Source organism: Crinia signifera, chromosome 4 (assembly GCF_055691185.1).
Source record: "Crinia signifera chromosome 4, ASM5569118v1, whole genome shotgun sequence".
Classification (NCBI taxonomy): Eukaryota; Metazoa; Chordata; class Amphibia; order Anura; family Myobatrachidae; genus Crinia; species Crinia signifera.
This window is the reverse complement of record NC_139220.1, coordinates 145,607,711-145,623,432: the sequence shown is the minus strand read 5'-3', so window position 1 is coordinate 145,623,432 and position 15,722 is coordinate 145,607,711. Positions and strand designations below refer to the sequence as shown.

Genomic DNA, 15,722 nt, shown 5'->3' with positions numbered 1-15,722 from the left:
AAAACCTCTGAAGGTAAAATCCTGTAAACAGGAGAATCAGGAGTTGTCTCCCTTTCAGGAGGTGGTTGTGTAGGTGTAGGATGCACAGATTCAGGTGGGGTATATTGCGGGTGGGTTTGTGGAGGGTGTATAGATTCCGTTGAGGTATATTAAGGGTGGGTTTGTGGAGGACTGATAGATTCCGCTGGGGTATATTGAGGGTGGGTTTGTGGAGCCGCTGGAGTATATTGAGGGTGGGTTTGTGGAGCCGCTGGGGTATATTGAGGGTGGGTTTAAGGAGGATTGGTATATTGAAGAGTGGTATAGTGAGGTAGGGTGTGTTGAGGTTGGGTATAGAAGTAGTAGGATGAAGGGCCATAGTGTGTATAGTGTTGAGGGATGTTTGTAGGTGGATGCTGAGGTGCAATTGTGTGTGGATGTTACCTTTTTGGGGGAAAAAAATCTTTCAAATATTGACATCTGAAATGACTGCATTTGCCTTTGACGTGCTGTGTAAACTTATTTAGGATTTGTGCAGTGGTACACATAAACCCAGCGGCTGCAAGGACCTTTGCATTGTTTTTGGAGATTATCACATCCTTGACTGTCCCTGTCTTTTGTCTCGATATCTCCTCATCCCCTCCGATTCTGAGCAGCTTCCTTTGCCTCCTCATCACTCCAATTTGCCATGATAAAACACTGTTCTGTATGTACTGGTAATGAAATGCTTCTTGTACTCTGCATGTGACTCCTCCAGTTATTTCCTGTTAATGCACGATGATATCACACAGGAAGACAGCCTATCACCTTCTGTGGCTTGGTCATGGGTTGTAAATATCGGTTCTGAGCCTTTTACTAAGCACAATGAAACGGCTCAAAACCATATAGGATCCTGCTTTTTTTTTTTTACCCTTTTTGAAATACTGGTATTGTGTAACCAGTAAATTCACACTGGCACTTTCACATCGCAGCTAGAACCATTTTGAAACACTTAAAAAACGGCTATATTCCGTGTTATAGCTGCGGTGTGAAAGGGGTATTGGCAAAATCGCTTAGCACAAATCACTGCATGTGTGTGCTCTCCATGGGCGATCTGGACACAGGGAAATCGCCTACCCTAAATAGCTTAGCAAAATTGCTTATCACACATCTCTACGTGTGTATGCCCCTTTTGGTTTGGGTGGGGTTTGTACTTCAATCTGATATCTATATTGCAGTGTAAAAATAAAGCAGACAGTATTTACCCTGCAAAGAAACAAAATAACAGCCAAATGCAACTCTCTCTGCACTGATACATCAGCCCCACCTGCAGTGTACGTGGTTTTGTCCATTAGATAGAGAATTTGCTTTTGGAAGTGAACCAGGAATCAGGCCCAAAATTATGAAGCCATCATGAAGAGGTTCAGTTGCTGTTCAGAACAAATATCACAATAGAAAAGAAATGTGATTTAAGTAAAGATATAGCCATGCTCATCATTGCTGCGTCAATCACCATGTGGGAAATTCAAGGTAATTGGCGTGATCCAGTTGCTATACACATGCGTCTAATCTGCACCCTCATCTTATAGAAAAGGATTGAGCGATGAATTCCCAGCATGGCTATTCCACACTGCAGGTGCGAATTTGTTGTGCCAAAAGGGAATGAGCGATGGTGATCCGGCAATGATGAGCTCGGCTACATCTATAACTTAACCCGGGTACACACAGGCATATCGATCCCGTGGGTGCTTGCAACAAGGCTAGGTTACATGTGCTTGCGCATAAAACCTAGCAACATTGCTAACACCACCATACATGTTTATAAAAGACCGCATAGTGAACCTTCAGTGTGTACGGGTGTTCTGGGCTGACAGGATTCATCCCAGTAATGGAACGAATCTCCATTGATCCAGTGCGTTCCCGGCTTAACACTCTGTAATGTTGTTGGTGCCAGATGGGGTGGTTTGAATATCTCTGGGAGCTTTAAAGCACAACAGTGATCAGTTTACAGAAAATGGTGCACAAAAAAGCCCCCATCAAGTTAATCAACATACTGCACATGAAAATGAATTGTGAGAGAGGTCAAGGTAGAATGGCCAAACGGTACTTGTTTCCTAGAACGGCCACAATCGGGGGTAATCGTGTACCTTAACTTAAGGTACACGATTACCCCCGATTTCCTTTGAAATCAGGTCCATTTTGCCGGCAAAGGCAAAATCGGGTTCATCGCGTCGGTCGGGTGCATTAACATGGCACGCAATGCGACCGACGCACCCGATTTTGCCGTAGGGTTCAATGTTAAAATATTTTTAACATCTTAATCGGGGACTTCCGGCCGCGACATGGAGGAGTAAGCAGCGTCTCCCCGTCGCTCCGTCTCCCGGCAGCTCACTTGTCCATTAACTGCACCCAGAACAGTCCCAGAAACGGTGGAATACACCGCAAGAACACCAGCTACCAGGTATTCAACACCCACCTGTCTGGGTAGTCGCTGCTGCTCGCTCCACGATCCGACACACACATCCAAAAGGCCTGAGAAACACCGCAGCTAGACAGTGCTGCGCGGCCTGGATGTACGACACCCGGGCTCCTCCCCGCTCACTCCGTCCTGCTCACTCTCCCCCGCTCCACGTTCCGATTTCTAGCTATAAACGGCCTGAATAACATTGCAGCTAGTCAGCGCTGCGTGGCCTGAATGAGTGACACCCACACCCCGTCCTGTTTACTCTGCCCCGCTCCATGCCTCAGCATATGCTTATAAGCGGCCTGTGAAACACTGCAGCCAGTTAAAGCTGCGCTGCGTGGACGTTTGCCACCTGTACTCTCCTGCTCATTTTATTCTATAAGGAGACGGACAAAACCACCTCTTAGCAGCTGGATCAATAGTGATCGCTTCCTACCTGAATGTGTGAGAGTCACAGACGGAGCTGCGGTCTGGGACACAGATACTGGTGTAAAAATAATCTTTCACCCTGCACATATTATCTGTATTAAAGCCACAAAAGTTAGACTCTGACATTCACCTATTTTACCCCACCCCAGTTTAGGGGATTGTGCCTTAGATAATTGTGCCTTGTCTGACTATACAGACGCAGTACATTGGACACGAATACAGAATATAATCGACCTGGGTTTAAGACTTACCCACTTATTATAGCCCGCCCACGCTACCTGAACCAACATATTAAGCCTAAACCTGAATCATTCCCAGCCTATTACAAAACCAGAAACACCATTTATTTGAATTCATCAGTCGCGCATATAAAGGCAACCCTGTCAGCAAAACATAGACCTCGCTCCCGCTCACCCCGGAGAAATACAGGGGATATGGAAACCAATCTTGATTCCCAACAGTCTGGTAAACAGACAATATCGCCGCAACCGCAACGCCAAGAAAAGCGGCGAGTGGAGCAAAACTCAACGGCATCTATGGATAAAAATCAAGGTAGTCCATCTGCAAAGAAGCCGATTATAGAGTCCGTGATTCTAGACTCAGGTGCCAATATAACGCTGAATTCACCCAATGTTGCTCAAGGGGACCTTATTTCTATAATCCAAGCTTCTATGGCTCCTCTTTTACAAAAAGTAACGTTAGACATATCTCAGCAGATTGATCGACTTAGCGATAGGATGACGGAAGCGGAAAGCCAAATAAGTATGAATATGGATGACATCCAGTCTTTGCAACAATCAGTAAAAAGCCTGAAAATAAGTAACAAACAGCTAAACGAACGGCTGGAAAATGTGGAAAATAGGGCACGACGAAATAACATCAGGATCGCCGGGATTCCGGAATCCATAAAAGGCCCCCAATTGGAATCATTTGTTCGCACCACCCTGCTCAAGTTATTAAAGATTGAATCCACCTGTGCTGATATTGTGATAGAGAGAATACATAGAGTGGGAGCTATCCCGCCTCAGGAACAGTCGAGACCGAGAGTGGTAATAATGAAAATACTTAATTTTCTCCATAGACAACTTATTTGGAATTCATCAAGGAAAATTCAACCGTTAAAGTGAGAGGGGCATTCGATCAGGATCTTTCAGGACTTTTCCAGTGAGGTGTCTAAAGCTAGACGCTCCTTTTCACACATCTGCTCCGCATTGATAAAAGCTGACTGCAGATTCTACATGCTGTTTCCTGCGCGCCTCAGAATCTTCACTGACTCTGGGACCCACGATTTCACAAATGTTAAAGAGGCAGAAGATTTCCTTATTAAGAAACATATGATTAATCGTCAAGATATCCCCAAGGATAACGCAACAGGAAAACCAGGCTGAATACATCAGTCTACTTAAAGGTTTGGATGCAGAGTTGAAGGCGTCTACTTGTGTCTTTTTGAAATCGGAAGAATATAGGTAGTATGCTTAAAAATGAGCTGAAGCGCTCTCTTTGGGTGGGTAAATGGGTTAACATGTTATGACTGTTTTGGTTGCTGACTTATGTTTTAAAAATTCTCTATATTACATGGGAGCTGCCAAGGGACTTAGCATAGTCGCGAATGTATTATTTATTAGTTTTCTTGTTACTATTGACCAAAAAGCATTACTATGTGCACTTACATCTGCACCTAGCTATAAATCGACGGAAGTCCCTTAGAGCAATTGCTATGAGAGCTGCACTTGTAAATAAGTTGTCACGTTCCCCTGTCTATGTCTGTGTGTTATATGTTTTCCCTTTTGTGTCCCCCCTTTCCAGCTCCCCTAGGATTACAATGGCAGTACATTTGGTTTCATTTAATATCTTTACACAATGTCTATTAATATCAGCACTTTAAATATTAGAGGCATTCACACTCCGGCCAAACGACGTAAATTGATGACCTATTTAAACAAACAAAGGGTGGACTTGATTTGCTTGCAGGAGACACATTTGATGCCAGATGAGGTCAGGAAATTAAGGATGCTTGGCTGGGAAGTACTAGGTTCAGCATCCTTGAATTCTAAATCGTGTGGAGTAATTACAATGGCAAAGAAATCACTAGGAACAAAAACCTTATCAGTATCCTCTGACCCAAAAGGACGATATGTTTTTACTACCATAATGATAGGAGACCATACATTAAATATTGGAAATATCTATGCCCCAACCCAATATAAAAAGTCTTTTTTCTCTGAGCTTCTAGCCAAACTCCACGCATATGACCCAGCCTCTCTAATACTATGCGGAGATTTTAATCTCATCTCCTCAAACTATTTAGATAGATCTCCTCCTATTAAACATCAAAAATCCCTTCCAAAAATAGGTATACCGTATATGTTAAAAACTCTTAATCTGGTTGATACCTGGAGAACTTTAAATCCTTTAGAAAGAGACTTCACTTGTATTTCTCTGACACACAAAACCTGTTCAAGAATAGATTATGTACTAATAGCAGATCCTCTATTCCCAAAGATCCGATCCTCAAAAATAGCCTCTCCAGTCCTTTCAGACCATGGAATGGTCTCTATTGAACTTGAACTTACTAAAATAAATTATATTAAACCCACTTGGAAGTTTACCTCACATCTTATACAATCTAAAGGCCTACGTGATATATTAATCAAATCATGGCAAACTTACTCAGCAGACAATGCCGCAATGAAAGATTCTAACCCCTCTTTATTTTGGCAAGCTGCAAAAGCAGTGATCAGAGGTGAAATTATAGCGTATGTCTCATCAGTCAAGAAAAAGTATAATAATAAGTATACAGAATTACAAGCCAACCTTTCTGAAGCATATCAGACTTTTAAACAGAGACCTACTGAAGAGACGAAACGGGAGTATCAGATCGCAAAAATTCACTTTGACGAATACTTAAAGACACAAGGTGATAAATACCTTTTTAACATTGATTCCAAATTTTATAAATTTGGAAACAAAATAGGCTCTATGTTAACAAACCTTCTGCAAGGCTCACGACAAAGAATTACCGTCCATCCTTTGATTAAGGAGGATGGTTCGATCACAAATTCAGATGTACAAATTGCCGAGGTTTTAAAAGAATTCTACGAAAAATTATACTCGCCTCCACCCGGGGCTCTGGATGGATCGATGAGTGCAGCAGTGCCGCCTATAGCTGGTGAGGTTCAATCATCTCCACCTTCCTTTTGGAACACTTTACCTCTTTTGCAAGTACCCGAGAATCTTAAACATACCTTGACGTCTCCTATTACAAAGGAGGAGGTGCTGGGCTCCATTAGAAAACTAAAATTGGCAAAAGCGCCTGGCCCAGATGGGTATTCTAATGAGTTTTTTAAATTCATGGAACAATACATAGTTGACCCACTGACGGCATGTTTTAATCATATAATGGAGCACGACACCTTTCCCTCTTATTTCTCGGATGCCACCATAAAGGTTTTACCCAAGGAGGGTCGGAACTTAAGCTTAGCCGGCTCATACCGCCCAATCTCTCTGCTCAATATTGACTATAAACTATTTGCAAAGATATTGGCAGAGAGATTGAAGCAGGTATTACCTTGGATAATTCATAAGGACCAGACCGGTTTTATAGCGGGTAGGCACTCTGTTTCAAATGTCCGTAGGGTCCTGGCCGCTATTCAGCAGTCGAATGCCTCCTCGGCCTCTCAGAAAGAACAACAGATGGTTCTAACATTGGATGCCGAGAAGGCGTTCGATCTTGTTTTATGGCCACATATTTTCGACACATTACTCAAATTCGGATTTCCCCCTAAATTTATATCAATAATTAAAACAATATATACAGCCCCAAAATCGACAATAACCTGCAATGGAATCACATCTCATGTATTCCAACTAGGGAGAGGTACACGCCAAGGATGTCCTTTATCCCCACTACTCTTTGCAATTGCAATAGAGCCCTTGGCAGTGGCGATAAGATCCTCCCCATTGATTCATGGTATTAAAATCAATTCCGAGGAACTTAAGATAGCGTTGTTCGCAGACGATACTTTAATATTCATCTCCAGACCTTCAATCTCTATCCCAGCACTGCTGCATCTCATCGGCTCATTCGGACTCGTTTCGGGATATAAAGTGAATATTTCTAAGTCGGAAATATTATTATTAGGCGACACTGTTCAAAATAATCTGCGACATCTAGATATTCCGTTCTCCTTCACTAGCTCTCACTTTAAATATCTGGGAATACAAATATGCGCAAACCTATCCAATCTTTATTCATTAAATTTTTCCCAAGCTATTTCCAAGTTGGCGACAAAATTAACGGCCTGGAAAGACCTCCCCGTCTCCTTGTTAGGCCGGATAGCTATAATTAATTCAATAATTTTCCCCAAAAATTTTTATTTTATGCAGATGCTCCCTATCAAGCTGCAAAAATCAGATATAGCCCGCTTAGATTCTTTATTTTCTAAATTCATATGGCAGGGAAAACGCCCCAGGATAGCCAAAATAAAACTACAAACGCCAAAGGCTGATGGTGGCCTGGGCTTGCCGGATTTGGAGAGCTATTCCTCCGCTATATTCTTTAGCTATGCTAGTGATTGGATCCTAAACAGGTCCACATATACAGATCCTGACCTGGATCGAGCTATTTTCCATCCGTATGCCCCAGGAGCACTAATACAAACAAAATATTCTGATTTACCAATGAAAGTGAAAACACATATTTTGTTCCAAGATACATATAAAAGTTGGATAAGTATGAATAAGATATGTAACAGATACCCCCTTTCATCACAATTCATATCCCTGTGGGGTAACCCCTCATTCCCCCCTTCATTGACCAATGCATTGTTTAACACATGGCGACGGAAAGGACTGGAGACGTCAAACAAAATTTTTGACCCAGGTGGCTCTATAACCTCTTTCTCAGATCTATCGCAGAAATTCTCCCTACCTAGTACTCACCAGTTTATGTACTTCCAAGTACGACATTTCCTGGCCTCAATAAAAGCACCACCTCCTGCAGCAACTCAGGTCATATTGCCCTCACAGATCTCTTCAATTGACCTACTTTTAAACTTTGTACAAACTAAGAAGTATAAGGTAAAATATTTGTATATGCTCTTGGTAAAGAGACGTTGTACTGAACATGGTCAGTGGAGGGTCTTGAGAGATAAATGGGCCGATGATATACCCTATGTCGCTCAAACAAAAGACCTGACTAGTATGTGCGCCATTTCTTCTAGGGCGTTGCAATCAACGTATCTACAAGAGGTGCATATACGTACTTTGCATAGAGCATATATAACACCCCACAGACGAAAATATATGGTTAAGGAGGAAACCGGTGAATGCCCTAAATGTAGGGTAGCCAAAGCAGATTTTGCACATTGCATGTGGCAGTGTTACAAAATAAATCGCTTTTGGCACAAAGTTATTAATTTTCTGTCCGAAATGTTCAATGTACGCCTACATGTAGAACCGTTGGCACTTATGGGCATATCCCTTGATAAATGGCAAATGGAAGGAGTTGTAAAGCAAAATGTACCAATGCTAATACTGGTTTTAACCATAGCTAGAAAATGTATCCTCATCCACTGGACCGCAAAATCTGCTCCCCAGTTAGCAGCGGTCAAACAAAAACTGCTACAAATTCTCTACTTTGAAAGAAGATACGCAAAACTAGACCTGACGCATGGATCTAGCAGATTTTTCAGAAAGTGGACACCTTACATTGATTTCCTGGACCCTACACTAAAATCACATGTTTTATCGGTTTTTGAAACAGTTTGAAGTAACTGATTCTTTGAATTATGCACCTTTTTCCTCTAATATCAGATGTGGTTGGCTGGAGGGTGAAGTGCCTTGATCGATCACCCTCTTTGTTGTGAATTGTGCCATTTACTGCATTTTAGTTGAAACTATAGATAGGAATAAGTCTGTAAAATATTTAAAAATGCTATACCAAAAGGATATAACCGATACTGGATCTCCATTGTATCCCCCCCCCCATTGTATACGCGTGCGCTCGCCACACTTCGGGCTCGGTGGCTCGCTGCGCTTTATATTCTCAACTCCACGCCGACGTGGATAGTAGGGGTATGAAAAGGTCGGAGGATGCGTACCGCCGCCGTTTGCCACGCTTCGGGTTGGCGTCAATCGTGGGGTGCCGTTGAGGGGGTTAAAATTGGGGTCTGGGGAGACTTTTACATTGAATCCAATGTAAAATAGGGTCCCAGGGACCCTATTCACATTTCAATCAATGTAAAAATCGGGACCATCGCGTCGGTCGCATCGCATACGATTTGGTCGCATGCGATACGATCGATGCGACCAGATCAACATCGGTGTGGCCGTTCTAGGAAACAGGTACCGGCCAAACTATTTAAACAGGAAAGATGGCAAAATTAGCTCAATTTACCATGCATTACAACAGTAGGAGTAAAGCCACTTTGGACATGCACAATGTTCAGAACAAACCAAAAACTAAGGAGTTTAATTGAGATGGTGGTGGCGGGCAGCTCATAGTGATGGGCAGTGCGGGGGGACATCAAACTGAGCCGATTGGGGGCCGATCTCATGGCCCAATGCATTGAAATTGGCCGAAATCGGCTTAGTGTATGGGCGCCTTTAGGCTCACTGCAGCTGTCCGTGGCAGACCCTGTGTGGGTTACCCAAGACTAGAGAGAGAGCAATTTGTAGAAAAAGACTGCGCAGGTGTGTCCTAGGCTTAAGGATATAAAGTATTAATCACAATGCAAAAGGTAAATTTAGAGAAGTTTAATGTAATATGCATATATATTATTAACAATATAAAAAGTAATAGGTTTTCTTTTTATTTATTTATTTTGTATTACGATTATATTGTTTATATACTGTATATGCTTAATACATGAAACTTCACTAAATTTACCTTTGCATTGTGATGTGCAGTCTTTTTCCACAAAATGCACAATGTTCAGCCTTAAAAGTAGGCAACAGCAGCAGAAACCACATCAGAATGGACACCTGTTACGAACAGGAAATAAAGGCCACATGCTCACCGAAACTGAACAGTTGAAGATTGGAAAACTATGGCTGGTCTGCAGACAGAGTAAGTATTTGGCATGTACAAAATAAGCTTATGAATATATCCTGCCTTATGTCAAAGGTTAGGCCTGTGATAATTTTATGTGTGAGAGATGTTCAAAATACCCACAAAAAATGCCAGCGTCTCTCACATTTGTTATATAAAATTAAACAAAAAAAAACAGGTCATGATGAATAAAAATGTTTGCTTGCCAATTTTCACACCTATTTTGACAAATTCACTTGGCACTCATAGGGTTTAAAAGTGCTAATAATTAGGCATTTGCACTTCTCAAGTAAATATAAAATATTCTAGTTGTAGGACTTTACACAATTTCTATTTCGTGTTTAACAAGCCTGCTTTCAGAGATTCAGTGGTTCCCTTTGTAGTCTCTTCTCAACAGTGCCAATCTGTAACCTGACACATTATGAATGTTCGCAACAGGATGCTGAAATATGCTCAGATAAAAAGTTCTTACAAATTAAATCTACAAGTGGAATATAAAAAGCAGTTAACATTTGATCAATTCTATTTAAAATAAAAAGTCATACCCTTCAATTGGCTTGAATACAAGCTACAAAAACATTCATGAAAAATCATTTACACCATTAAAAACTATAAACAACCCACATTCGCATACAGTATTATGCAAAAACAGTGGGATATTTTGAAAGAAATTGCTCATTTCTCATGGATTGGCATAATAGTTTCCAGTAAAAATTTACACAGCATGTAGTGCTTCATCTGAACAGAAGGGTATGATCACTGCAGTTCTGTTCTTTCTGCAATTCTATTTAGTTTACACTTTATAGAGCTTAGCCAAAGGCATCACCTTACATTTGATTGCCTTGTATAAAGGTCGTCAATGCTTTTTGCCAGCTGTTTGGTGAACAGTTTATGTATCCTGCCACAGTAGGTATGCAGGGTCTTCTGCAATTCCAGTTCTAAAGGATGTAACAAAGAACGAATTAGGTCATCTCCAATAGTGTACTGTGAAAAAAAAAAGAATATTAGAATTACATATGATCTCAAAACACAGATTCATCAACTTTTCAGTCTTATTATTCATGTTGCGGTCTAGAAAACAAAGCCCTTACCCCCTCCCACCCCACTCTGTAAAAAAAAAAGAAAGAATTAAGTGTAGCACTTCTAAAAGGTTTTGATTGCAAAAATTTTGGAATCTGGCTAACAAGCACCTGTACAGCTTGGCCTGAGGGAAGAACTGCCACCTGTTTAGCCTCTCACATGGGTAACAAAAATTTAGCAAGATCTGTCAGTTCAGTGCTAATTAAAACACAAATTGCATGATCCCAAGGCTCTGTCTACTTCACTTTATAGTATAGATCCCATTGTATTACGGTTCTAATTCTCCAGAAAGAATCATCTGATTAGTTCTCCAATAGTGAGAATTCAACTTCCAACAGGAAAAGTAAGTTGATCTTTGGACTAGTCCTGGCGAGTGTTTAACTTACATGTAGTATGTGTTCCAGAAACACCACAGCAGACAGCGACACCCCAGGCAGGGAAGACGAACTGCATGGGTTTTCAAATATGGTGGGTGCCAGAATGAACACTAATATTTGACGTCAGCACCTGCCCCCAATATGGCGTAAAGCGGACATCTAAAAATAAGTATGGACTCTGTTCGGCTGTATGCAAGGGGATGTGTTCGTGAGGGGATTCACAAGACCAGGAAGGGGGGGTGAAGACAGCAGGTGGTGTTTGCTAGCCTGAGAACATACGAAGCCTAACGAGCAGGCCTTAATTAGGCCCATTGTGTTAAGGTATTGTGAATTAAAAATAAAGCCCAGTCTCATACATGTTTCCGCATCCCCTCGCGGGGCCCATTAGGGTGCTTATACAATTAAAAATCGTATAGGGGCTTATACAATTTAAAATCGCATCAGGTACATGGCATGCGATGTGATTCGATGTCGTACGACTTAATATCGTGGGCGCCATGCTAGGAAACAAGTACCATATAATCTATTAATAAAATCACGCCACAGGATGGTGAATTGAGTGTGGAGATGGCCCGAGGGAACAAGAAAATTGAGGGGTATAGTTGGTCACAGGTAAGTGCACTTTACCGATTTGGTGGGTGACCTTTTTGTCCAATGAGATCCACTTTTTGGAGATGATAGTAATCCTCACTAGTTGTTGCGGCGTTGTGATTGCCGTTGGAGGAAGAGAACCGTGGGCTTCCACATTAGCTGGTAGTTTGCCTTAGTGGTCTATGTTGGACCATAGCCACCAAGGTGGTCCAGGGTGCGGTGTCCACCAAGTGGATGGAGTGAGAAATGGGGAGGCGGCTTCTGTTCACAGGAAACAACGTCCTCCCACCGTACTGGCTAGATGGTGATATGCCACTGGAGGGTTCGGGGAGCAGTGTCCACCACAATGGAACAGCTTGAACAAGGGGGTACCTGGTATCAATGAGTCCACACTGGGCCACGTAGTCCACACTAATATTAGGTCCTGGGCATGAGAATTGGCTGTCCATCTAATGCGTTTCACTGCCAACTGCAGCTTTATCAAAGGACTGGGAGGCTGAAGAGAGCTGTGGACATCCTTTTGCACAATTATGTCACTACTTTGAAAAGTTTTCAGAGGATTGCTGCATTTGGGCTATTTAATAATGGCAGAACACAGCAGATGTGAGCAGATTGGTAGTTGCTGGCAACCTGTAAATTGAAAAGAAAATTGGATTTTTGGTACTTCTATCCTTTTGATCCTTGTAGGCCAGACCACTATTTAAATGAAGCTGCAATCATACAATCATGCAGCAGATGGAATGTATGGCTGATTGTGAGTAGATTGTGTGTCCAAAAACCACCAAGGACTGCCGGGGATTTCAAGGGAAATTGTACACAATCCTGATTGTGACCGGTCTTTCTGATGTATGGCCAGCTTTAGATTTAATATGGAAACCAGCAGCTAACTCCAATCCAGTACATAACTATGGCTTTAAATAGTACAGAAATCAGCAATAAAATTAACAATATAATAAAGAAAACACAATTTTTAAAGAGGTCTACATAAAATACAAAGATTTGAATTCCTTACTCGTCATTACAACATAGTATCAATGGAATCGAAAATGCAAATGAACATTAGAAAGATTTGCTTTACGCGAGGGGTGTTTTATTTACATATTTTGAATGCACAAATCACAAATTAATCTTAATGTAATATTTTTATTGGATTGGGTGACAAAATGGATGAAATTTATTGATTGAGAATAATTTTAATACAGCTAAATATGTAAAAGGTAAGAAAGCTGACATATTAGAAGTCTTCCCTATAAAGCGAACTCGCAATATCCAAGATTGGCAAAGAAAGGTCATCTGGTGTGTGAAAAGTACAGATCCCTCAGAGTATTAAAAAAAAAACACAAGGATTTTATGGGAACAGTTTCAGTGAGTGCTGAGCAATCTCACGTCCCCAAAAGTACCTTCATTCATTTTAACATCCACTTGACAGCCAGTTATATAGCACCATCAAAATATAGTATTGATTTTTGAAGGTTATATACAAGACAGTCTCTTCGATTACAATGAGCACCAACACATTTTACAACTCTTCAGTGGCTTTACAAGTAATAAACTGTTTATTAGAAGGCTTATTTGTAGCCTGAAAGAAAGAAATCCAATAGGCTTGGCTGAAAACCATGCATACATTTCATGTAATAACCTCTAAAAAAAAAAAAAAAAAGTTGTTGATTACCCAAGATAAGTTATAAAGATACTACCACACAAACACTACATAAAAAGACCAAAACAGCTCATCACAAATGTATGTGCCTGGTATCATAGTGGTCCTGCTGCACCAGTTGTACAGTTAACAAAGTAAACCCCACTTAAGAGATAGAACATCCATGGGTGACCTTCACTGCGAGAATCTGTTGGATTCAGTGGTGAAAAATAACTACCATAACCTTACTTTACTTCATGTGGATTGTGTGGAGGCCCTCTCCAGGATTCCCATTACTTTGCAATGTTGTTGTTCATGACTCATCAGATCCCCACAATGGAGGGCTCAATGGTTGGCCCGATGGACTGGTATCAAGTGGCCGAATTTAAGTTGGGTACACACTGGAGCAATGTTGGGCTGATATAAGTGTGTACATAGTACACAAAATCTGGGCTTAAGGGCATGTCAGAATGAACGCATATTGCTTCACTGCACCCAGCTTTACTTTAGCTTCAAACCAATATATTAAGGCAACCCCCTGCTGTAAAATTTGGTCTCTAGGTAGGGCTCAAGGAATTCTTCATAAATCACAAAACGTAACGAATATTATTCTCACAAGGTATATTTTAAATGCATTTATAGGACTATAAAAAGGTAATGGTCATGGAGCATTAAAGGAAGCTAAAGTACTGTGCCTTACATTTGTCAGTGCTCTGTACACGGCTCGGAAAGCCGGCTGCTTCTCATCATGGTATACACCTCTGTTCCCATGAAGGATGAAAATTCCATCTTCAGCATTGTTACAGTTGCTTCCATAGATGCAGTGATCAGGACGATAATTCCACTGGCACGGAAATATGAAAATACTTTCTTCATGGGGGAGGACAAAAAAAAAGAAAGAAAAGGTCATTATTTTAGTCGCATCTGCATGGCCAAAAACAGCCGATGGATTGTCGAGTCCACGGCAGTTTTCAACCAAATACACATGGATTTTAACAATCCACGTGAATTTCAACATTGATTACCTCCAAAATGTAAAGAAGTGTAAAATTACACTGTTTTGCAACAAAATAATGGTTGTTCAATATAACACCAATTATCAGGGATTACTTGACTTGTCAGCTGTTGGACAACCTCTACTTTTTAAGTCAGGGTCTCATGGAGCATATATAGAGTTTTCCTAAGCAACACACTATTCCCAAATTTGTCTAAATTCAGTAGCACAGTCAGCTGACCACGAGCAATGTACTCTTGAGCCAGGGCACCAGACATTACTACAACAACATCGTTGTGAGAGAGGAAGCAACAGCAGCCACCATCAACCAATGATCGCTGGCCTCTTCTCTTCCTGTTGACTGCTAATGACCAGAATTGGACCCATTGACATCAAAAAGGGGTAGTCTCATGTGACCAGATAAGAGACACAGGACTGGAGCAGGAAGCGACTAGTGCCGTCCAAAATTAATAGTTGAACTGATGGCGGTGACTGAACACTGGGCATCTCTGGCTCCGGTGGCACACTTGAGAACTGCTCACGGCACACTAGTGAAAAACACTGCTCTATTGAATATGACTGTATTGACTGCTGCTTCTGCCATTTTAGGTTTCCAACGGAGGGATTCCAGCTATTTGTTAAACAGGCATATATGAGCTAAGAAAAGTACTGTCGCTTACAGTTTTGTCATCTAAAATAAAAAATATTTATAATAAGATATGGATACCAATTCCATAATTATGATTTATTGGGGGGGGGGGGGATTTAATGGTTTATGACAGGGCAATATTTGATTGATGTTTTTGATCAAGCCAATTGCAATAACTGAGCGCGATGTTAAAAGTCCTGTTTGAGCATTCAAATGGGTCATTTTTTGCACATTTCATCTTGCCAACCCCAGGTGGTGGGAGCTGAAATGCATGCACCCGAACAGAGCTACAACTAAGTAACTCTGTTTAACGCCATCTGCTGGCCGCTGGAGTGCTAAGAATTGAATTTCCCTATTTAATTCAAAGGCCAAATGTCCAAATATTGATTCAGCTCTCAAAATGGCTACTTATACCACTTTAACACATAAGAGCTAAAGTTTCATGGCTCAGACCTGGTTCTATTAACCTGCGTCTCAACCTTCAAATGAC

General features: G+C 41.3%; 1 protein-coding gene across 2 annotated transcripts in view; it reads right to left on the bottom strand.

Annotated features, from left to right (window-relative positions):
* Positions 1-15,722, bottom strand: part of GXYLT1 (glucoside xylosyltransferase 1) — a 105,455-nt gene that overhangs the window by 52,759 nt on the left and 36,974 nt on the right. For both annotated transcript variants that reach the window (XM_083182695.1, XM_083182697.1), the window contains 2 exons: positions 14,290-14,459; positions 10,734-10,886 (listed from right to left, as the gene is read on the bottom strand). In XM_083182695.1, coding sequence (XP_083038821.1) covers positions 10,734-10,886; positions 14,290-14,459 — 323 coding nt within the window. The remainder of the gene's footprint in view (positions 1-10,733; positions 10,887-14,289; positions 14,460-15,722) is intronic.